This window comes from Dasypus novemcinctus, chromosome 26, assembly GCF_030445035.2.
Source record: "Dasypus novemcinctus isolate mDasNov1 chromosome 26, mDasNov1.1.hap2, whole genome shotgun sequence".
Lineage (NCBI taxonomy): Eukaryota > Metazoa > Chordata > Mammalia > Cingulata > Dasypodidae > Dasypus > Dasypus novemcinctus.
This window is the reverse complement of record NC_080698.1, coordinates 10,725,943-10,747,923: the sequence shown is the minus strand read 5'-3', so window position 1 is coordinate 10,747,923 and position 21,981 is coordinate 10,725,943. Positions and strand designations below refer to the sequence as shown.

The following is a 21,981-nucleotide window of genomic DNA, read 5'->3' as shown; positions in this document are numbered from 1 at the left end:
TGTTTATAGGTTCGAGTCCTAATGTCCTGGAGAAAAACCAGGCAAAAGCCCTGGTGTTTTGGGTTTGTCTAATTGCATGTTAGAATCTGGTACTGGTCTTATACCCACTAAAGGAGTGGAGGCTTGATTTTAGTAAAAAGGGCTATTTATAGGTTCAAGTCCTAATGTCCTGGAAATTGGTCTAGATTAAAAAACAAAACAAAACTTGGTTACAGGAAAATGGATCAGCTTTTCTGGTGGAGCTTGGTCTGGGTGTAAAGTTTAAACAGTGGAAAAAATCTAGCTGAAATCTTTTGTTATGGTGCTAAATTGTGAATGAATTCGCTTTATACCAAATGTTAAGTGTTCTGAGGTTTGTGATGGCTGTGGGGGCAGCCGTGGTGAAAATAAATATATAAACTTGTGGGTCAGATTAGTGACCTTTGTGCTTCTGTCTGTGTCAGCTCAATGCTAGTGTTGGAATTGTGTCCTTATGTAAAGTGGAATTACAGCTGAGCTGGAGCCCTCCCTTGCCATTGGCAAGGGGGTGAAATGATTATGGGGCAAAACTGAGGAGTCTGGATGTTTGCGGAGTCTAGATGTTTGTGCATGCTCTGCTGTCTTGTCTCTGGTCTGGCCCTTTGCCGGGGCTTGGAGGCCATCTGTGTCCACACCATGCACCCAAGTTTGTTGGGGCTGCCCCAGTCAGGGTGGCTGGGTTCCCTAGAGAGTGGCTGAATTTGAGTAGGTTCTGTCTGCCCATTTTGGCCTGAAAGCTGGAAAGGGGGGAGCGGCTTGCCCCTTTCCAGTGAGTCCACACCTTCTATTCATAAACTGCATTCCTGTTTGATTGTTGTGCACCTGACTGCCGTGAAGGGGGTAAAAAGCAGAATCAGAATAAATGCAGTAAAGTTCCCTCCCTAGGGTGTCAAAGCCAAAATACGTTTGCATTCTGCCCAGGTTCTTAGAAGGTATTGTAGTAACTTTAAGTAAGAGAATGTGTTCTGTGAAGGTAAAATTTGTCTTAAGGGTATAAATAATTATAAAAGCTTTACAAAGCATTGTTTAAATTAAGATATTTAAATGGCTAATTGCAGAAAGTCATTATTTAACAAAAACTGAATTGATAATAATAATAATAAAAGGCAGTTTTATAACAAACTTATTCAGCAGCCAGTCTCCCCTGCCAACTTGCTTCCAAAAAAAATGTTTCTGGTATTACATGCTACTAAGTATTTAAAGTGAAGAAAAGTTCATTATTTTAACAAGCTTGTTTAGTATTAATGGCAATTATATGTTGTAAGAAGTTTGCCTGGTAACTTAGTATGTGGGATATATGGAGTGTGTTTTTATTGTTAAGGAAACAGAAGATGATTTTGTCCTAAGATAAAATGATTGATTATTGGAAAGAGTAGAGTGTGGGACAAACCCTGAATGAATACTGAAAGTGTAGGTTTGTGGAAGGAAAATTTTTATGATTAAAATTGAGTAAGATCAATATACAAAGAAAATCTTTTATCAAAATAGCTTCTTGTGCTTTAACCTCATCATTTCCTCAGTGTTTGAAGAAGAGTCTTACCTCTTTTAAAAGACCATTTATGTTCTAGAAATCAAATCCTGAAAAGTAGCTTTTTATTTCAAACTAACTGCAAGAGATTTATTCTTTTACTTTAAAGGAAAAATTAAAGTAATGGTTAAGTTCATTTAATATGTTATACGTCGAATGAAAGGTATTTAAAGGTGTTATAAAATTAATAGGTTTTAAAAAAATTAATAAAAACTGTAACTAAGAGTTAAAATCATTTATAAATGCATTTATATTATAAAACAGTGGAAAGACAATAACTGAAATTATAGCTGAAAGACAATAACTGAAATTATAGCTGAAAGACAAGAACTGAAATTATATATAAATTATAGTGAATTTAGCCTGAAACTATTATTTAAGTGTAAATTCTAAACTAACCTCTCCTTTGTTTATGGTTACTTCAAGCCTAACCTCACCCTTTGCCTATGGTTATTTCATAAATTGAGAAGAGCTGGGACATCACTGTCTCCTCTCCTGGTATTAGTAACCCTTTCTCTCATGAATTCAAGTGTAAACTAAATAAATTGCTGCCTGATGGAATAAGGTTAAATGACCACTGGAGTTTTATTATCTCCAAAATCAAAAAGGGGGGTGGAGGGGGAGAAGTCTCCTGCCTTGACGGTCAGTGTTCCTAAGAGAGGCAATTCATGAGAGAAACCAGTCTGTCTCCCTGAGGCTTCAAATAGCCTCAGTAAATATACATAAAATTAATCTTGTTGCTTATCCAAAATTCTGCTAAATTCAAAGTAAAAGATAAAGTTCTGAAACAAAAAAAATAATGCTAAAGTATTGAGAACATTTTGGTTACAATTCATTAAGAAAGAAAATTCTTGTGTAAAACTGCACAGTCATAGTATAAAACTGCACAGTCATAGTGCAAATTAAGAAGAGTTCCAAGAGTCTTTGGAATGTTTTGCAGTCACACTTGTTTTGTAAGAATTAGAAGTTTAAAGTAACTAAAGTTATGTTGTGTCAAACTATTCATGTCTGCCTATTTGCTCAAATTGTTGAGATTAAATATGCAGTTATAAGTAATATATATTTCAGGACCCCAAATTAAGCTAAACAGTATATAAAATAATGCAAATTATAAATAATATCAATGAGTTTTGTTTCTGTGTCTAACTCTTTGTGTCTGCCCATTTGCTCAGTGTATGTCTTCATACATCAGGATAATAATATCAAATTAGGGAAACGGACACTCAGCTAAGATGGAGTTGAAGAAGGACAACCACCACACCATGGAGCCTAGAGTGATTACAACTGAAAATGGGAGGATTGCATCCAGCATCCAGGTGGAATCTGAGCCTCCTCTTGACATAGAGGTGCAATGGACACAACCAATCCAATGTCCACATAGAAGAGGTGGCATTGGATTGGGAAAAGTGGACATAATGGACAAAGGGTATGGGGAAAGGCAGGAAGAGATGAGAGGTGGAGGCGTCTTCGGGACATGGAGCTGCCCTGGATGGTGCTTCAGAGGTAATCACCGGACATTGTAAATCCTCACAGGGCCCACTTGATGGAATAGAGGAGAGTATGGGCCATAATGTGAACCAATGTATATGAGGTGCAGAGGTGCCCAAAGATGTACTTACCAAATCCAATGGATGTGTCATGATGATGGGAACGAGTGTTGTTGGGGGGGGGAGAGGGGGGGTGGGGGGGTGGGGTTGAATGGGACCTCACATATATATTTTTAATGTAATATTATTACAAAGTCAATAAAAAATAAAAAAATTAAAAAAATAAAAAAAAAAAACAAATTAGGGAAACGGACTTTGGCCCAGTGGTTAGGGCGTCCGTCTACCATATGGGAGGTCCGCGGTTCAAACCCCGGGCCTCCTTGACCCGTGTGGAGCTGGCCATGCGCAGCGCTGATGCGCGCAAGGAGTGCCGTGCCACGCAAGGGTGTCCCCCGCGTGGGGGAGCCCCACGCGCAAGGAGTGCGCCCGTGAGGAAAGCTGCCCAGCGTGAAAAGAAAGAGCAGCCTGCCCAGGAATGGCGCCGCCCACACTTCCCGTGCCGCTGACGACAACAGAAGCAGGTGCCGCTGACGACAACAAAAGCAGACAAAGAAACAAGACGCAGCAAACAGACACCAAGAACAGACAACCAGGGGAGGGGGGGAAATTAAATAAATAAATAAATCTTTAAAAAAATAATAATAATATCAAATTAACAAATGAAAATTCTTAAAAGCGCTCTATTCAAATTGTTAATTAAATATGCAGTTATATATGTAAATAAATATTCTTAAAGCCCAAATTAAACTAAGCAGGATGAAAAAGTCATAGAAATCTGATTATAGAAACAATTGGGAAAGGGCCTCCTCTTTGCAAGAGCTTTAAAGGCAAGACTAGGTGTAGCAGATTAAACCTATCTACTAGGCTAGGGAATTAAGAATCAGTTTGCCTGGTAATTTCCCAATTTAAACCTTTTGTCAGCCATAAAATGTAAAAAAACAAAGATTAGGTTAATTTCCACATAAGAAAAATGTTGATGTAACCTGGCAGCCTGCTGCCTCAGTCTCCCACTTCCGGGTTGGACAGCAGTGGAGGAGACCAGTTTAGGCCAGTCGTATGGGCAGTGGAAGGATGCCCAAGAAGGAGCTAAGTCAGTGCCATTTCAGCACTAAATTCTATTCCTTATTTGACAAAGGGGAGCAGGAAAAAACTAAAATGGTTGGAATGTGATAGAGGAAGCAGTTAAATCACAAACTTTTGCGTGGGAAAGTTAAATCTCAGATAAGATGTAACTTCTGAAGTATCCAATCTATGGAAAAACAGAGGAAGAGCTTGTGTGCTAGGCTTAGGGGTATAAATTGTGTCATTTTCCTTTGTTCGGGGCACCAGCCATATCTGGCTTTGCGCCCCTTCTTGCAAGATTGAGAATAAATTCTTTTTTCCTCCACAATCTGGTGAGCCTTATTTTCTTCCAGAAGATTTCTTTCCAACAAAATAAAGGTGATTAGTGGCTCTATTAACAAATTTCAGTAAGTAAAGGAAAGTCCATAAAAACTATGGAGAGATCTTTCCTGGGTTATGATTTTAAAAATTAAGTAATTGTGTAACGTGTTTTAAAACCTGGTAGTCAGTATGCTTTTAAATTATTAATTTTCATAACTTAAAGAAAAGAATTTTTTAGCTTCCTGTAAGGGAAAAAGAGAACATTCCTTGCATAAACTATTATGGTTTCAATTTTATTTAGTGTAATCTCCCATAGTTAATTTATAAACTAAATTAACATTATATATACAAAATCTTTAGAGTAATGAAAATTGTAAGTTCACATTGGTGAAATTAGGCTAAAGGAAAAAGATTGTAGATATGCTCTCTTAAATAAATAGAGTAAATTTCTTTGGTAATTGTAATTTAATAAGTTTATTTAAACATGAGGTGTCTAGTCAATGTGGTTATAGTCAATTATAAGGAGGTTGTAAAACATCTGCCAAACTGAAAATGTTTAAATAGTTCTAGTTCTAGAAGTCATTGTTAACTAAAACTTAGATTGGTATTGGTAGCAGAAATAACTTAATGATAATAAAACCTGTCTGAAGGCCACCGCAAAGTACATATTTAAGTAAATGGTAATAAAAAGTTATCTTGATTCTATTGGAAATCTTCTGTTTTCATTTTAACAATGAAATAATATTTTTCTTCTATTACTAAAGTACCTACTGTTATCTTCATAGTAAAATTGTGTAAGTGAACAGTCATTTGATATATGTGTTGCATTAAGTTGTTTAAAATATATATAAAAACAAGGAATAAACTTTAACATTGTCAAACTCTTGTGCATTCAAACCAGGCCTTGAATACATTACAGGTGGCCTCTCCATGTGAGTTATTGGCTAGGCTGGTCACTGACCCCTCAATTAAAAATATTTGCTATATCAGCCTCTGGTTCTGCTCCTGAAGTCAATGGAAACTACGTTGCAGTTTCAAGCTCCTGCAGCAGCCAATAATGACTCGGTACAGCCAAGTGTACAATGGATATCGCCTCCAGACTGGCACTGTTCCATAGTGCCAGAGAGCACTATGCACCAGGCTAGTAGAATACTGGAAATTCTCTCTAAGATCAAGGATGCTGCGACTTGCTCACTGCATTGAAGAACATGCTAAGTTCTTCATGATACCAGGATACAGTAAGTGAAACTGAAACACAATTGGCATTATGGCCTGCTCTCATGGAGAGATAACATGTAAAGTATTACAAACCTGAAACTCAAAACTAATAATTGCAACTCTGAATCCTTATGCATTAAGTAATGCATTAGTTAATATTAAGTGCTGTACTTTTATCCTGCACTAAATATATGCCTAATAATTATAATGTTATCTTTTCTATTTTGGATCAAGTGCAGAAGTATATTAGACATGTTAAGTTCCTGGTAAAATCATTTTCTAAACAGTTAAAAACATGTCTATAGAATAAGGTGGCAGTCTCAGCCAGTCTCAGTCAACTTCTATATTCTACTGTACTCTGCTGTGTAGCAAAGGTGAGGCTTGCTTGCTGATGGTGAGTCACCTATTGAACAAGTCAAAATTGCTAGAAATTGTACAATTAAAACCAAGGTGTAAAAAAACCTTTATTCTGTAGTTCTGATCACTCCCACAGGTGAAAACGAAGAGAATTTCCAACTTAGTGTTCTAATCCTGAGTGAAGCCAGTTGCCCAAGGAGTGCCAGTTCACCAGGAGCATCTGACAGAGCGAATGAGTGCCAATCATTGAACAGCTTGGAATGTGTCTTCAGACAAAGCTAAGTGTCTGTTGCAATTTCTCTCTAAAGATGAATAACTTAAAAAAGAATATATATGCTGTTCCCACCAGCTTTGAAGGAGTGCCATCTTTATAGGCACCTAACCTTGTCTACCTCTGTAATCCAATGTGTCCTCTTTTAAAAACGGGTATTCCAAATTTTTAATTAAGTTTGTTTCTTTCAGAGTGAACATCTTATTAACCATATGAAAACTTCATCCAACTTCGTACAGAATGCCAGATCCATCTTCCTCCAGTTAGAATAAATTAAGAGTTTTACACCTTATTAGGCAATGACTACAGCCCATGGCCAGCAGGAAGCAGTTACAGAAAAGAGATCCATCTCCCTTCAGCACCCCTTTTAAATTAAAGGTGTAAACTCTTCAAGGGTAAAATAAAATTAATAGATGGATCTGGAACCTGACTGGAAATCCATGTGAGCGCCAGTGGCCACAGGATGACTGCAGGAGGCCCCTGCCCCAGGATTCTGCTGTCCAGAATGAAAACTTCTAAACTCTTAAAAACAGTCCTGGATGCTACACTAAAGATTGATAAATAATCAATCAAAACAACAAACAGCCATCCACCTCATAGCTCCAACAATAATTATGCCAAAGCTTAACAAGTTAAACTTTGGCAAAGGGGGGAAATGATGTGGGTTATGGGTGGCAGGCTCTTTGTCTCTTCAGAGATAACTTAAACTATCTGTGACTTGTGGGTGTGGGATGATGAAAGGTTGCAGTCCTGCCCTTGGTGAGCAGGAGACAGTTTAACAATGCAAGGTCTATAAACTTTAAGTATTCAGGGGAAATGCAAAGCAAATATGCTAAAAGCTTATCGAATGCCTGAGGTCCATGCTAAAAGCTTACTAAGATGTGGAAATATATGCTAATTCAAGCCTATTGAGAACTGAAACAAAAGGACCATTTGGCCTTTCCTCTCTGTATAAAAGGAACTAAAAAATCTTGTTCGGGGCTCGGGATTCAAACAGAAAGTTCCCGAGTCCGGCCGGCCGTCAATAAACCATTTTTTCTCCTCAAAATCATTCCTGAGTCCTGGCCTCTCTATACTCAAGTAATTGAATTTCTCTCAAATTCTACAACAAGCCTGAGACCCATAATGGTAGCACAGGCTGGCTCTGCACCAAGCCAGAGTAGGAGGAAGGGGCCAGCAAAGGGTCCATGAGTCATTTTTTAAAGTTGTGTGTTCCTGACTCAACACTCGCCTAGTAACTGCAACCTTTTAACTGTTTTCTGGAGTTTTGAGGAAGATAGCTTTGCCAGTTTTTCAAAGCTTCTGTAGGCGGAACGGGATCCTGGAGTGTTTTACACTGTTGTCTTGATCGATCCTTTCTGTTTTCTGGAGTTTCTTTTTGAGATGATGAAAATGTTATAAAATTGACTGTGGTGATAGTTGCACTTATCTGTATATAGTAAAAGTCATTGGCTTGTACAATTTAAATGTGTGAATTGTATGATATGTGGATTACATCTCATTAAAGCTGTTATAAAATAAAAAAGGAATGATGTGCTAATACATGCTACAACATGGGTGAAGTTAGAAAACATTATGCTAAGTAAAAGAAGCTACAAACAGATGGCCGTATATTGTATAATTCCATTTATGTGAAATATCCCGACTAGGCAAATCCGTAGATATAAAAAGCAAATTAGTGTCTGGGAAGAGGGCGGATCAAGTGGCTGCTTAATGGATATGGACTTTCTTTTTGGAGTGATAAAAATGTACTGGAATTAGATGATGGTGATGGTTGCACAACATTGTAAACATATTGAAAACTGCTGAATGGTAGGTTTCTAAATGGTTAAAATGGTGAATGTCATATGAATTTTATCTCAATAAAAAAAAGTAGGGAAGCAGATTTGGCTCAACTGATACAGCATCCCCCTACCACATAGGAGGCCCAGGGTTCAAACCCAGAGCCTCCTGACCTGTGTGGTTAGCTGGTCCTCGCACAGTGCTGATGTGCGCAAGGAGTGCCGTGCTACACAGGGGTGTCCCCTGCATACGGGAGACCCACGCACAAGGAGTGCACCCTGCAAGGAGAGCCGCCCCAGGAGTGGTGCCGCACGCACAGAGCTGACACAGCAAGATGACACAACAAAAAAAAAGCAACACAGTTTCCCAGTGCCACCTGACAAGAATGCAAGCAGACACAGAAGAACACACAGCAAATGGACACAGAGAGCAGACAACAGGGGGGAAGGGGAGAGAAATAAATCTTTTTTAAAAAAAGGAAGTTTTCAGATAACATAAACCAAAACAACACACCTGGCAGCACCTGGCACGTGGTCATTACTCAGTAGGCATTACGTCTTTTGGGGTACTGTGTGGAGCATGAGCCGCCCTCCAGAGAACTGGTCCCAGGACCCTAAGGAGGCGAAAAGACATATGTGTGTACACAGGACCTTGCTGTATGTATCATTTTTTGTAACATCCTGTGAGGCTCTATCTATTTCAAAATAAAAAATGCCAAAGCCAAGTCAGGCCCCGTGAATGTGTCCCCCCATGCCGCCCATCTCAGGGCTGGCACTCAGGGACTGACTACACAGTGGAATCCCGCGGCTCATCCCAGGCAAGAGACCCTGACTGGCCCGCTGAGAGCTGGCGTCTGCTCTGCTCTGACAGCTGCGGACCGCTGATTCTTCTAATTCTCTCAGGAGATGGTTCTTGGCTGGGCAGGGACACCCTAAGGTATCACCCTCCACCCCGAAATTGTAGTTTGGGAGTTGGGGGTGAGAAGGTGTAATCCCAAGAGTTCCCACTGCCTCTGGGCCGAGCCGGGCTCTGCCTTTCAGGGCCTCTCAATCCGTGTGTGGTGAACAGCAGTTCTGGCAAGTTCCAACTGTGGTCTGTGGGCAGAAAGCCCGTTCAGGTGGCAGCAGCTGAGGGAGATAGGGGCCTGAGGTTTGGGCCACCTGGGGAGCTGCAGGCACCTGCTTTCCTGGAGGCCAAAGGGATCTGGGAACCCTGCCCACCTTGCCTGTGTCCTGTGACAACCAGGACTCACCTGAGCCCCGCAGGGGCTGCCCAGGACGGAGGATGCAGGATCAGAAGTCCCGCTCTCGGAGTGTAGTTTCACTTTCACTTTTGGTTTCTCTGAAATGACAGAGAAACCAGGAAGAGCCCAGATCAACAGTGTCTTTCACTGCCTTGGCCTTGGTGCCTGAGTGCACTAGTCGCAGCTGGGCGCTGCCTGCCGGTGGAGCCCCTGCCCGTGAGCACCGCAGCCCGTGAGCACCGCAGCCCGTGAGCACCGCAGCCGGCTGTCCAGGCCAGGCCTGAGGATGGATGCCCTGGAGGCCTCCGGGCTGCTGGATGAGGAGCTGTACTCACGGCAGCTGTAAGGCCCGAGCAGGAGCGGTGAGTGGGGCGGCCCGCTGACCTCTGAGTTCCCACCACCTGCCCTCCCACTGCCCTCCCACAGGTATGTGCTGGGCCCGGCGGCCATGCAGAGGTTTCAGGGAGCCAAGGTGCTGCTGTCAGGCCTCCGGGGCCTGGGGGCCGAGGTGGCCAAGAACCTGGTGCTGATGGGTGTGGGCAGCCTCACTCTGCATGATCCCCAGCCCACCTGCTGGGCCGACCTGGCTGCCCAGGTGAGGAGCCTTGGGGGCCGGGGGCTCCAGCCTAGGCTGGGAGAAGGACCCAAGGGAGGTCTCTCTGCTCAGACCCACCTGGGTCTCTCTCTAGTTCTTCCTCTCAGAGCGGGACTTGGGGAGGAGCAGGGCCGAGGCCTCTCAAGAGCACGTGGCTCGGCTCAATGGCGCTGTCCAGGTGCGCGTCCACCCGGGCGCCGTCACTGAGGATCTGCTGCTGGACTTCCAGGTGCCCTCCCAGACCCAGCCTCCAGGCCAGCCCAGTCCTCCTCCCCCGACCCTTAGCAGCTCTTGCCCTCCAGAGCCCACCCCAGGGAAGGCTGTGCAGTGACCCTGGCCCTGCTGACTGTGGGGCCCACCCAGGTGGTGGTGCTGACGGCCTCAGAGCTGGAGGAACAGCTGCGGGTAGGCACCTTCTGCCACCGGCACGGCATCTGCTTCTTGGTGGCGGACACCCGGGGCCTCGTTGGGTAAGACTGCCTGGTCCCAGCACGGCTCTCAGCTCCACGCTTGCCCCAGCATGCCCCCACCCAGCCCCAAGGCCTCTCCCAGCATGCCCTTCCCAATTCTGGCCTTGCAGGCCGGTCCTTGTGTCCCCCCAACCTTAACATCAGTCCCTGAGCTGCCTCAGTGCCCCCTGACACCCCACCCCAGGCAGGTGTTCTGTGACTTTGGTGAGGATTTCACAGTGCAAGACCCCACGGAGGCAGAACCCATGACAGCTGCCATCCAGCACATCTCCCAGGTGGGCACTAGATGTGGGCACCCCCCGGATGCCCAGGGAGGGGCTGCCAGTGTTGGCAGAAAGCAGGGAGAGGCGTTCCTGAGCCCAGCCTCTCCCAAACCAGGGCTCCCCTGGCATTGTCACCTTGAGGGAGGCGGACGCCAGCAACTATTTCTGCGACGGTGACTTGGTGACTTTCTCGGGCATCGAGGGCATGGTTGAGCTCAACGGCTGTGCACCCCGGCCCATCCGTGTGCAGGGTAAGTCAGCCCCAGGCTCAGCACCCAGACCCCCATTGGGGGTGGACACAGCCTGGTCCTTGGGGATAGGCTCCCCCCTCTCCCCTCAGAATGGAGCAAGGACACAGATGGGGTGTGAGGAACTCGGGCTCGGGGGTGACGAGGCTGGATACCCCTCAGAGGACAGGACCTTGGAGATCGGGGACACGGCAACTTTCTCCCATTACCTGCGTGGTGGGGCCGTCACTGAGGTCAAGAGACCCAAGACTGTGAGCCATGTGAGCGCAAGCGCATGTGGTGTGGGGGAGCCGGGGCGCCTCGAGGGGCTCACAGCGCTCGGGCCTGACCCTGAGCCAAATGCCCCCTGCAGGAGCCTCTGGCTGCAGCCCTGCTCCAGCCCCGGGTGGTGGCCCAGAGTGCCCAGGAGGCCCGCCGTGCCCTCTGCCTACACCAGGCCCTCCGTGCCCTGCACCAGTTCCAGGCCCACACTGGCCGCCAGCCCCGGCCCTGGCATCCTGTGAGTGGCCCTGTCGCCAACCCCAATGGCCCGCAGCCTCTGTCTGATTAGGGTCTCGCCTACCAGGAAATGACAATGGCCACCTCACCTGCTCAGAGGCAGTTTCCTTACTTATAAAAAAGAGGTGATAAACCTCCCGTGGCCAAGGGCTGGGTCCGCGTGGGTTCCGGGCGCACCGTGCAGCTGGCGCTCAGTCCTCCTTTCAGTCCTCTGCTTCCTCTTCTGGGGAACGGGACAGGTGGCTGCCCACAGGAGTTGTGTAGGGGATGGTGCTCAGGCCAGGGCTACGCTGCCACGGTGTCTACCTTGCAGGGTGACGCAGAGGCTGTGGTGAGGCTGGCCCGGGACCTGGCACCGCTGCAAGGGCCTCAGGGAGAGACCCCGGAAGAGCCGCTGGATGAGGCCCTGGTGCGCGCGGTTGCCCTGAGCAGCGCCGGCGGCCTGAGCCCCATGGCAGCCCTGCTGGGCGCAGTGGTTGCCCAGGAGGTGCTGAAGGTGGGTGCGGGGGCTGGGCGGGTTGGGGCCGGGAAGGGTGCCATGGTCAGTGGGTGCCAGACTGTGCATCGCCACCAGAGGGCACCCAGCACCCTCTTCACCGGCCTGGGTGTAGCCCCAGCCAAGGTCTGAGGGGGTTAGGAGGTGACAGGCGTCCCCAGGCTGAAGGGTCACCTTGCAGGCAGTCTCTGGAAAGTTCATGCCTCTGGACCAGTGGCTGTACTTTGACGCTCTCGATTGTCTTCCGGAAGATGGAGAGGCCCTTCCCAGCCCCGAGGACTGTGCCCCGGTGAGAGATGGGGGTGTGGCTGCGAGCCCGACCCAAAACCAGGACTGGGGAGAGGAAGGAGGCATGGGCCTGGGGCCCCGACTCTGAAAACTCGGTTGAGGAGGGAGACACACCACAGGCCAGCGCCCATCACTGTCCCGTGTCTGTGTTCCCCAGAGAGGCTGCCGCTATGACGGGCAAATCGCAGTGTTCGGGGCCGGTTTCCAGGAGGAGCTGGGCCGCCAGCACTACCTCTTGGTGAGCTCTGGGAGGAGGGTGGGAGTGTGGGTGGGAGGGCCAGGCCGGGGCAGGCCTCAGGGCTAAGGCCGTTCTTGCTGGCAGGCGGGAGCTGGTGCTGTCGGCTGTGAGCTGCTCAAAGGCTTCGCCTTAGTGGGCCTGGGGGCCAGGGGCGGTGGCGGTGTGACTGTCGCTGACATGGACCACATAGAGCGCTCCAACCTCAGCCGTCAGTTCCTCTTCAGGCCGCAGGACATTGGCGTGAGTGCCGGCCCCTCCTGTGTCCCCGACTGCCCTCCCACAATGCCCCTGCCCCAGGACCCTCCAACCTTCTTCCCAGAGGCCTAAGGCAGAAGTGGCTGCAGAGGCTGCCCGTTGCATGAACCCAGACTTGTCGGTGACCCCATTCACCCACCCACTGTGTCCCGCCACGGAGCACATCTATGGAGACAGCTTCTTCTCCCGTATGGATGGTGTGGCTGCTGCCCTGGACAGTTTCCAGGCCCGTGAGTATGCAACCTTGAACCTCAGCCCTTGCCCCAGGCTGGGCCAGCCCCACCTCTGACCCTCTGCCCCCTTTGCCAGGGCGCTATGTGGCTGCTCGCTGCACCCACTATCTGAGGCCACTGCTGGAGGCGGGCACACAGGGCACCTGGGGCAGTGCTTCGGTGTTTGTGCCACATGTGACTGAGCCCTACAGAGCCCCTGCCGAGCCCGCGGCCTCTGAGGGTGCCCCCAACCCTGTCTGTACCGTGAGGCACTTCCCCAGCACGGTTGAGCACACCCTGCAGGTGAGAAGCACCCTGAAGGCCCCCGCCCCACCGGGGTCAGCCCTCACCTTCAGACCCTCCTGACACCTCATTGTCTGTCCTTCACAGTGGGCCCGGGACGAGTTCGAGGGACTCTTCCGACTGTCTGCCGAGGCCGTCAACCGCCACCGGCAGTAAGGCCACTGACAAGGGCTCAGGGGAGCTCAGGACCCTTAGGTCCAGAGTCTAAAGGGCTCGGCCTTGAACCTCCCCCTCCCTCCACAGGGCGCCCACTTCCCTGGCAGACGGGGACGGGCCACAGGTGCTGACTCTTCTGCAACCAGTGAGGGGCACCCTGAGGGTGCGTCCACAGACCTGGCAAGACTGTGTTAGGTGGGCCCACGGCCACTGGCAGCTGTGCTTCCGTGACGGCATCACGGAGCTGCTGGAGCGCTTCCCACCCGAGAAGGTGGGTGGCTGGGGGTTGGGGGTGGAGGGCTCGGGGAGGCCTGCGGGCAGACCGAACCCAGCAGCCTCTGTTTCCCTAGGTTCTTGAGGATGGAACTCCCTTCTGGTCAGGTCCCAAACAGTGTCCCCGGCCCCTGGAGTTCGATGCCAGCCACGTGAGTGGGGTCCCCTGGGGAGCCCTGAGATAGTGACATGGCCTCTCAGGGCAGAGGTGGGCACATCTGCATTCTGCAGAGATGCACGTGTGCCGAGAGAGACGTGGACGCACACGCGGATGACCTCCCGGGAGGGAGAGGCACAAATGGGCAGGGCCACCGCCCACGCCCCACCCACGCGCGCTCACACCCACGCGTCTGCCCTGCTCTGGGTCTGGCTGCAGGACACGCACCTCCTCTACGTGCTGGCGGCTGCCAACCTGTACGCCCAGATGCACGGGCTGCCTGGCTCTCAGGACCGCCCCGCGCTCAGGGAGCTGCTGACGTCGCTCCCGCCGCCTGGCCCCCAGCCCCTGGCCCCCATCTTCACCAGCGACCTGGAGCTGGCTCGAGCTTCTGCTGAGTTTGGTGAGGGCTCTGGCCCTAGCGCCTCATCCTCACGCAGCCACCAGCCTGACCCGGTCCTCTGCCTCTGCTGCCGAAGGAAGCCAGTTTCCTGCCAATCAGGCCTTCAGGCCTTCAGGCCTCGCCTCCCTCTAGGCTCGTGCCCACCTCTGGCCCTGCTGTGGGCCCTCTCCCCGCTGCCCTCCCCACCCTGCAGCTCTCCTGGCAGATTCTCGGGGGAAACATGCCCACTGAGCCCCCGGGGAGCCCCTGGTGTGGCTCCCAGGTGAGGACAGTCACAAAGCGTGAGGGCCGGGGTTGCCGGGGAGGAGACTGCAGCATCAATCAAGGGGATCCCTAGAAGCCGAGAGCGACAGGCGTGGCTGACTCCTGGGAATAATAGGTGCCAGGCTCCAGGGAAGAGGGCAGGGAGGGGGGTGAAGGACGGTCCCAACACGGCCTTCCCCTGGCAGGCCCTGAACAGCTGAAGGAACTGCAGGCAGCCCTGGAAGTCTGGAGCCTGGGCCCTCCCCTGGAACCCCTGCTGTTTGAGAAGGTGGGAGCCCACGTGGGGGCGAGAGGCCATAGGGGGAGCTAAGTGGGTAGCTTTGGATCCCTTGGGTCTGAGTCTCCTCCTAGCAGGGCACCTTGAAGCAACTGCTGTCCCTGAGCCTCGGTCACCTTATCTGATAAGCAGGGAGGGGGTACCACCCACCACACAGAACCGTGTGAAGACCTGTGCGGCGGCTCATGGCTGGTTCTGGTGGGGGGCAGCCGCTGCCACGTTAACGTTACTATGACTTGGGCCTCACAGGACAACGACAGCAACTTCCATGTGGACTTTGTGGCGGCAGCAGCTACCCTGCGAGCTCAGAACTATGGGATCCCACCAGCCACCCGTGCCCAAGTAACCGTGCCCCTGGGGCTGAGGCCTGGAGGTGGGGGTCAAACCCTAGCTCCCCACCTTGGGCGCAGATGGAATCTTCTACGTCTCTGGCAGAGCAAGCGGATTGTCGGACAGATTATCCCGGCCATCGCCACTGCGACTGCAGCCGTGGCGGGCCTGCTGGGCCTGGAGCTGTACAAGGTGGTAGGCGCGCCGCGGCCCCTCGGTGCCTTTCGCCACAGTTACCTGCACCTAGCAGAGAACTACCTCAGCCGCTGGGTACCTCGTGCCCCAGCCACCCAGACGGTGAGCCTCTACACGCCTCTGCCCTTCTCCAGACACACGCCAGGAGGCCGTTTTCCCTAGTCAAACAGGCCACCTCGACTGTGGGGGAGTCCCCAGGACTCCCTCCAGCCCCTTTCCTGCTGCTCAGCCAGGCTGGGACCTGTCAGACACAGGAAGCAGCCGTCAGACACCCCCACCCCCACGGCTCTGGGGAGCTGCAGCTTAAACTCATTAGTGGAACCAGACAGCACTACCCCGAGGGGGAGGTGAGGGGAGGGCGGAGTGGGGGCCCACTCCCAGACGGAGTACCTCCCTGCTCGGGGCGGCCACCTGGCCAGTGCCCTCCGAGCTGCACACAGGGCCCTGGGCTCACCCCCGGGCTGTTGCCATCGGCGGCCCTGCGGGACGTGGCAGGTGTGAGCGCCCGGGGCTCTGGGCACCCCAGACCCTGCAGTGTGTGGCATGGAGGGAGCACGCTCACACAGCTGTGTGCCAGATGGGAGTCCTGGGCTGCTCCCAGTGTGGGTGTGCACGTGGGGACACAGGGGGTGTTCCCAGGCTTGTGTGCATGTGTGCTCCTGCAAGTGCAGGGCTGCGGATGCGAGCGCACGCGCCGGGCTCTGCAGAATGTGCAAGAGCTGACTCCCTGGGTACAGGGAAGGGGATGGAGGGAATGCCCTCACCAGTGGAAAGGGCAGAGGTCATGGACGGGCACTGGGTTTTTGCTGAGCATCCGCAGGGTCCCTCCAGGCACAGCGCACAGAGCCCCTTTGTGCAGGAAGGGCCTCTGGCCAGCACACAAGCAGCCTTTGTCATGGTGCAGGGGGGAGGGGGAGCCCCCATCTCGCCTCTGGCCTTGTCTTAGCTTGACCCCAGTGTGGTTTCTTCTTCCCTTAGTCCCAGGCACCAGAACCCCAAGGCCCTTGAAATACAGAAGGAAAAAGGCACAGGAAGAGGAGGCCCCGTAAACTGGGTCCCTGGGCCAGCGGGGCCCTGGTGGGCACTGTGCCCTTTGCCCTGTGCCCACCAGTAGTCCGAGGCCCTGGAGGGGCAGGAGGGGAGGCGTAAAACCGCCTTCCCAGTCTTGCATTTAAGGAACAAGCAGTCTTATCAGAGACTGCAGCAGCCCTGCCCCCGCTTCCTCAGGAAGCAAGCAACACACACGCGCACACATGCGCGCACACACACACGACTGGCCTGTGTGATGGATCGCCTGTTTCCCTGTGCGGCCCCAGAGCCCCGTTTCCGGTGCTGGCCCCAGCATGGGCAGGGAAGGGGCTGAGACTCTGGGCTCAGAGCCCACCTTCCACTCCCACCCCCTGGCTTTGCTTCCTGCCTCCCGACCAGTCCAGCTCCTCCCCCAGGAAAGGGGCCACGGCTGCTGGTGACTGGGTGGGGTTGGGGGTGACAGGCCTTTCACTCCTCCCCACCCCCACCCCAGTTCCATCGCCTGACCTGGACCTGCTGGGACCGCCTGAAGGTGCCCGCTGGGCAGCCCGAGAGGACCCTGGAGTCTCTGCTGGCCCATGTACAGGTGTGCTCCAGCCCGCCCCAACCCCGATTCTGGCCCGGCCCGGCCCAGCAGGGTGGCTGACCTTGTCTCTCTAGGAGGAGCACGGGCTGCAGGTGAGGATGCTGCTGCACGGCTCCGCCCTCCTCTACTCGAAGGGGTGGTCTCCTGACAAGCAGGCCCAGCGCCTGCCACTCAGGTGAGCCCATACCTGGCTTCGGTCAGACCCCTGGAGCTTAGGGGTGGGGCAGTAAGCCTCTCCTGCTCCCATGCCCATCCCGGGCCCCTCACACCTTCCTGAAACTTTCTTTTGCCAAATGGAGCCAGCAAATGGGCTGGGGGTGGGGCGAGGCCGAAAGCCCGAGAAGAGGCCTCCAGGAGCTGCCCATGTGGTCAGCCCCACCAGCTCTCCCACACCCCGCACAGCCCCCTTTCACAACCCACTCCCAAGGGACCCGTGGCTTCCTGCCTCGCGCCTGCCCCAGCAGCCACTCCTAAAATAGTTTCAGATGTTTCCTGTCTTGAGCTACTTCTGCTCCTGGCTTGGGGCTTGGGCCCCCGATGGCCCGCCAGAACCGCCTGGCCCGTGCCAGGACGCGCTCGGCCTGCCACGGCTCATCTACATACTCTCCCCCACACCCCGCTGCCAGGGTGACGGAGCTGGTGCAGCGGGTGACAGGCTGGGAGCCTAAGCCCGAGCAGCGGGTGCTGGTCCTGGAGCTGAGCTGTGAGGGAGAGGAGGAGGACACCGCCTTCCCACCCCTGCACTACAAGCTGTGACGTGGCAGCAGTCCTGCCACTCGGCTCTGCCAAGCCCCACCTCTGTCCTGAGGCCACAGCAGGCATTCAATAAATGTTTGTTGAAAGAAGGCACAGTGGAGAGGATGGGTGACAGATCACATGGCAACCATGCACATGGAGCATGGCATGGACACATCAGGGACCTCCCTGAGGAGAGAGAAGGTTTTTGGGGTTCTTTTGCCTGGGCTGGGCCCCGCAGGGCTGAGCCGCCTCCACAAGGAGCCAAGACGGTCCAGAGAAAGGCCTTTATTGTCCCCAGGCTGTGGGGCAGGGTCAGAGGTAGCCAACAACATCATTGCAGACGATGGGCTGGCGGCTGCGGCAGCTCATGAGGGCAGCAAAGCGCGAGACGTCTGCAGGCAGCTCGGGTTCGGGGCGCGGCGGGCACGACAGCCGCTTTCCTGCCATGGCCGCCCGCCGTGCCCCGGCCAGCCGGCGCCGCAGCTGCTCAGAGAGGCCAAGCAGGAACTGGGGGGGCCGAGAGCGGGCCCGGGGCCTGCCCCCCTCGCCCCCCTCGCCCCCCTCGCCCGCTGCCTCAGGCAGTTCCATCCAGTTGTGCACCAGATCGGCAAAGCAGTTGTCCCCTAGCACCAGTGGCTGGCGGCTGCGGCCCCTGCTCAGCAGGGCTGCTGTCCAGTCCTCTGCTTCTAGTCCCCGCCAGTGCTCCAGGCAGGCGTCCGGGGTGGATTTGGGCCGTGGTCGATGGGCAGATGGTGCACTGGTCCCAGGCGCCCTGCTGGGCAGGGGGAGGCCACTGGCCAAGAGGTGCTGGCTAGGGGGTGGCCGTGCTAGGGGTGTTTGGCGCCGGAGTACAGGCGGCTCTTCCTCACGCCATGTGCTGCCTGACACTTCTGAGAAGCCAGAGTCCCAGTCCAGAGCCTGCTCCCTTGGGTCCCCCAAGGTGGCACCCCTGTCCCGCATCACCGCAGCTTCCTCCTCTTCCTCCTCCTCCTCCACACAGCAGGCCGAGTCCTCTTCCGAGGCATCTGAGGCCCTGAGCCGGTGACTGGGCCACACACCTGGGCCAGGCTTGGGGGGTGGCCGCAGGGGCCCTGGCATTGGAGGTGAGCCGGTGTCCCGGCCACACAGCTGTGGAAAGAAGGCGGAAGTTAGTGTGGTACCATGGCATCTCTCACCCCTGCCCGCCTGCCAGGCTAGGCCAGCCCTGAGAGCAGAGGGCTGGGTAGGCCCCCTGGCCTGGGCAGCAAGGTCACTGGTGGGCACAGGGCTGGTGTGGGGACCCTGTGCACCTAAGTCCCTATGGCTCCCATCATCTGACCTGGCGGCGGTCTGGCAGGCTGCGGCACGCAGGACCGGGCAAGTCGGCACCCGCCAGCAGGGCGGGCAGGCAGGGGTGCGGGCCTGCACCGGGAAGTAGGGCCTGCCGAGGGCTGGGGGGCATCCCGTGCTCTTGGGGGCATTCAGCTCCCCCAAGGCCGCAGTTTCTGACAGAGAAGGAGAGCGTGCTTGCCAGATGGGGTAGAGGAGGGAGGGCCAGGCCAGCCCGGGGCTGGGGACGGCCCAGCAGCTCCAGCACCTCTTCAGGCCCTCCCTGCCTCCTGGGCAGCCCCCGGAGAGGTTTCGCCCTCCCGCCACCACCACTCCCCCCACCGCCGCTCCCGCGGTCCGGCCAGCTGGGCGCCTGATACCTGATGCCAGTTCAGCTCCCAGGCGTCCGAAACCAGACGCGGACCATCTGGGCCATCGGCGCCGCCCCCGCCCCCATCCCGCCTCGGCCGGGCACGCGGGGCGGCCCGCACCCGCCTGTCGTTCGGGCCGGGCGGTAGCGGGGCATCCCACACCGGTCCCCACGAACCACACCCGCGCCCAAGCCTCACCAGTTCCCAGCGGAGCTGGCCCAAGAAGCTGTCAAAGCGAGCGCCGTGCATGCCCGGCCCGGAGCCCCCGCCAGTCCCGCCGTGCCTCCGCGGACCGCAGCGGGAGCGGCGCGGACAGGGCCCGGCGGCCAGGGCCACGGCGCGCTCGGCCTCCGCCTGGCTCCGCGGCTCCTCGCTCTCGGCTGCGCCCGCCGCCGCCGCCCCAACATCTGGCCGCCGCGCCCCGCCCCCAGCGCCGCGGCCCGGGGGGGCGGGGCAGGGGCGGGGGCGGGACCCGGGCCAGCCCGCTGCGCGGGGCTGCGCGGGGCTGCGCGGGGCTGCGCGGGGCTGCGCGGGGCTGCGCGGGGCTGCGCGGGGCTGCGCGGGGCTGCGCGGGGCTGCGCGGGGCTGCGCGGGGGCTCGAGACCCCCGGGATACACAGAGTGAGCCGGGGTCCGCTGCGTGATCCAGGCCAAGTCACCTCCCCGCAGCGGCTTTTCTGTCCCAGGGTAGAAGAGCAGTCCCTTCCACGGGGCCCTGGGAGTGCGGGTGCCCCGGCGGCGCCCACGTGCGGACCCCTCCGGGTGGTGGGCGTCCCCGTGGCTCTGTCCCGTGGAGCTGAGATCCCCTAGGGGCCGGACCCCTTGGTCCCCCTCCTGAGGCCGGCCTCGACAATTCCTGGAAGTGGTGGGAGGGCGTCCAGGCCTCGGGGGAAGGGGCCTCGGGTCTGGGACAGGCACGCGGGACCTCGAGTCTGCGCAGGGGACGGCTTCGGCCAAGGCCAAGCCCATGCTTTCCGCTCCCAGCCTCGCCGCGGAGCTAGGCGGGGCCGCCCTCTGGTGGGGAGCACGCGGTTAGCGGCTAGTCTAGCCGCCACAAACGTCGCCCGCACCCCTGGGCGCGCCAGCCCATCTGGGAGGGAAGGGACTCTTTGGCTGGAAGGGTCAGGACGGATCCCCTGAGGGTTCTCCGTGCTCAGTCGGAGGCTAGGCTCAAGGGCACAGTCTAACTGGACTCAGAAAAGACATGTCGGCAGACAGGAAAAGACCTGGACTAGCATAGGCAAGGGGGAGGGACTCAGAGGAGGTGGTCCTCAGGATGGGATCTGGATGAGCCATCATGGGAAGATTAAGAGAAGGGACATCCCAGACAGAGGACCAACCACTGTAAAGGCACCGAGGCAGGACTGGGCAGAACATAAAGAAGGTCTCAGGGTCTGTGATTGGGACTGGGGCATCAAGTCAGCAAAATCAGGCCCCAAGTAGCCATAGAGAGGAATATGGGGTTTGTTCTGGCTTCAGTGGCAGACCCTGGGGGCTTTTGAGCAGGGAATGGCCTGGCCTGGCTCCTCTTGGGAGAATCTTGGCTGCTGTCAACTCTGTAATCAGAGTGGAGGCTCCTGCCCTCATTCAGGCAACTTGGACAGGGTTGGCCTCTCCCTGGGTGGGTGCACAGAAGTGGGGGGGTTGGGGTATGTTTTGGAGCTAAACACAAGCCTTGCTGATGCGTGGATGGTGGAGAAAGAGAGGCACCGCGCACGACTTCTAGGTTTCTGGCCTGAGCAACCAGGCAGATGGAATTGTAATGAATTGATCCAGGGAAGGCTGGAAAAGAGGGGGCTAGAGGGGGGGAATGATCATTTTGTGGACTGTGTGACCTTTGAGATGCCTGTTAGACATCCAAGAAGAGATGTGGGGTCGGTGCTGGGCGTGTGACTCTGGAGTCTGTGAGAGAGGCCAGCACTGGAGCCGTGGATCTGGGAGGCAAAGCAAGTGGCTGGTAGTTAAAGCCATGGTCCTGCATGAGGTGGGGGAGGTGAGACTGGATAGAGGCAGGCAACAGTCGTTACTGAGCCCTGGAACACCCCACTGTTTGGAGGTCAGGGAGATGAAGCAAAACCAGCAAAGACGCTGAGCAGGAGCAGCTGGGGAGGTGGGAGAAACCTGAGAGTGGGGAGACTTGGGAGCCAAGGGGAGCAAACGTCCATGCTGCCAAGGAAGTGAAGGTGGAGAATGTTCTGCTGGACATTTTCATGGAGGGAGGAGCAAGCCTGATGGAAGGGGTAGAGGGGTGATGAACTGGAGAAAGCAAGTGTAGAAAACTTTTTTTTTTAAGCATTTATTTTATTTATATCTCCCCACCTCGTTGTTTGCGTTGTCTGCTCTCTGTGTCTGTTCATGGTGTGCTCGTCTTTTTAGGAGGCACCGGGAACTGAACCCAGGACCTCCCATGTGGGAGGGAGGCACCCAAGGGCTATAGCCACCTCTGTTCCCACTTGTTGTTCTTTCATTGTGTTTCCTTATTGTGTCTTGTCGTTGTGTCATCTTGTTGCTTCAGCTCACCATGCCAGCTGTCACATTAGCCCACTGTCTTGCTTTTCTTTCGGAGGCACTGGGAACCGAACCCAGGACCTCCCATGTGGTAGGCGAGAGCCCAGCTGCTTGAGCCACAGCCACTTCCTGACAACTTTTTAAAAACTGACAGATAATATAAATACAATAAAT

The 21,981-nt window shown here is 54.2% G+C and overlaps 2 protein-coding genes and 1 long non-coding RNA gene across 5 annotated transcripts in view; 1 reads left to right on the top strand and 2 right to left on the bottom strand.

Annotated features, from left to right (window-relative positions):
• Positions 1-9,439, bottom strand: part of LOC111762624 (uncharacterized) — a 47,993-nt gene extending 38,554 nt beyond the window's left edge. For both annotated transcript variants that reach the window (XR_009183609.2, XR_009183610.2), the window contains exons 1-2: positions 9,357-9,439; positions 8,618-8,717 (exon numbers count right to left, since the gene is read on the bottom strand). This is a non-coding gene — a long non-coding RNA (uncharacterized lncRNA). The remainder of the gene's footprint in view (positions 1-8,617; positions 8,718-9,356) is intronic.
• On the top strand, positions 9,427-17,728 carry UBA7 (ubiquitin like modifier activating enzyme 7). Its single transcript, XM_004451855.5, has 24 exons — positions 9,427-9,689; positions 9,774-9,942; positions 10,037-10,171; positions 10,306-10,412; positions 10,597-10,687; positions 10,791-10,926; positions 11,086-11,183; positions 11,276-11,422; positions 11,735-11,917; positions 12,099-12,206; positions 12,363-12,443; positions 12,528-12,683; positions 12,763-12,928; positions 13,008-13,213; positions 13,301-13,365; positions 13,457-13,640; positions 13,720-13,794; positions 14,019-14,202; positions 14,652-14,734; positions 14,993-15,085; positions 15,179-15,370; positions 16,791-16,883; positions 16,958-17,058; positions 17,510-17,728. Exons 1-24 carry the CDS (start codon positions 9,634-9,636, stop codon positions 17,637-17,639), a joined length of 3,039 nt encoding a protein of 1,012 aa, XP_004451912.1. The 5' UTR covers positions 9,427-9,633; the 3' UTR covers positions 17,640-17,728.
• Positions 17,729-17,890: 162 nt separating this feature from the next.
• Positions 17,891-19,683, bottom strand: INKA1 (inka box actin regulator 1). Of its 2 annotated transcripts, XM_058288542.1 has the most exons (3): positions 19,499-19,570; positions 18,940-19,105; positions 17,891-18,749 (listed from the first exon to the last, which is right to left on the bottom strand). In XM_058288542.1, exons 2-3 carry the CDS (start codon positions 19,060-19,062, stop codon positions 17,934-17,936), a joined length of 939 nt encoding a protein of 312 aa, XP_058144525.1. In that variant the 5' UTR covers positions 19,063-19,105; positions 19,499-19,570; the 3' UTR covers positions 17,891-17,933. The 2 variants fall into 2 exon arrangements, with proteins under 2 accessions (XP_058144525.1, XP_004451914.2); XM_004451857.5 differs by lacking the exon at positions 18,940-19,105 and having other exon boundaries at positions 19,499-19,683.
• Between the last annotated feature and the right edge of the window lie 2,298 nt (positions 19,684-21,981).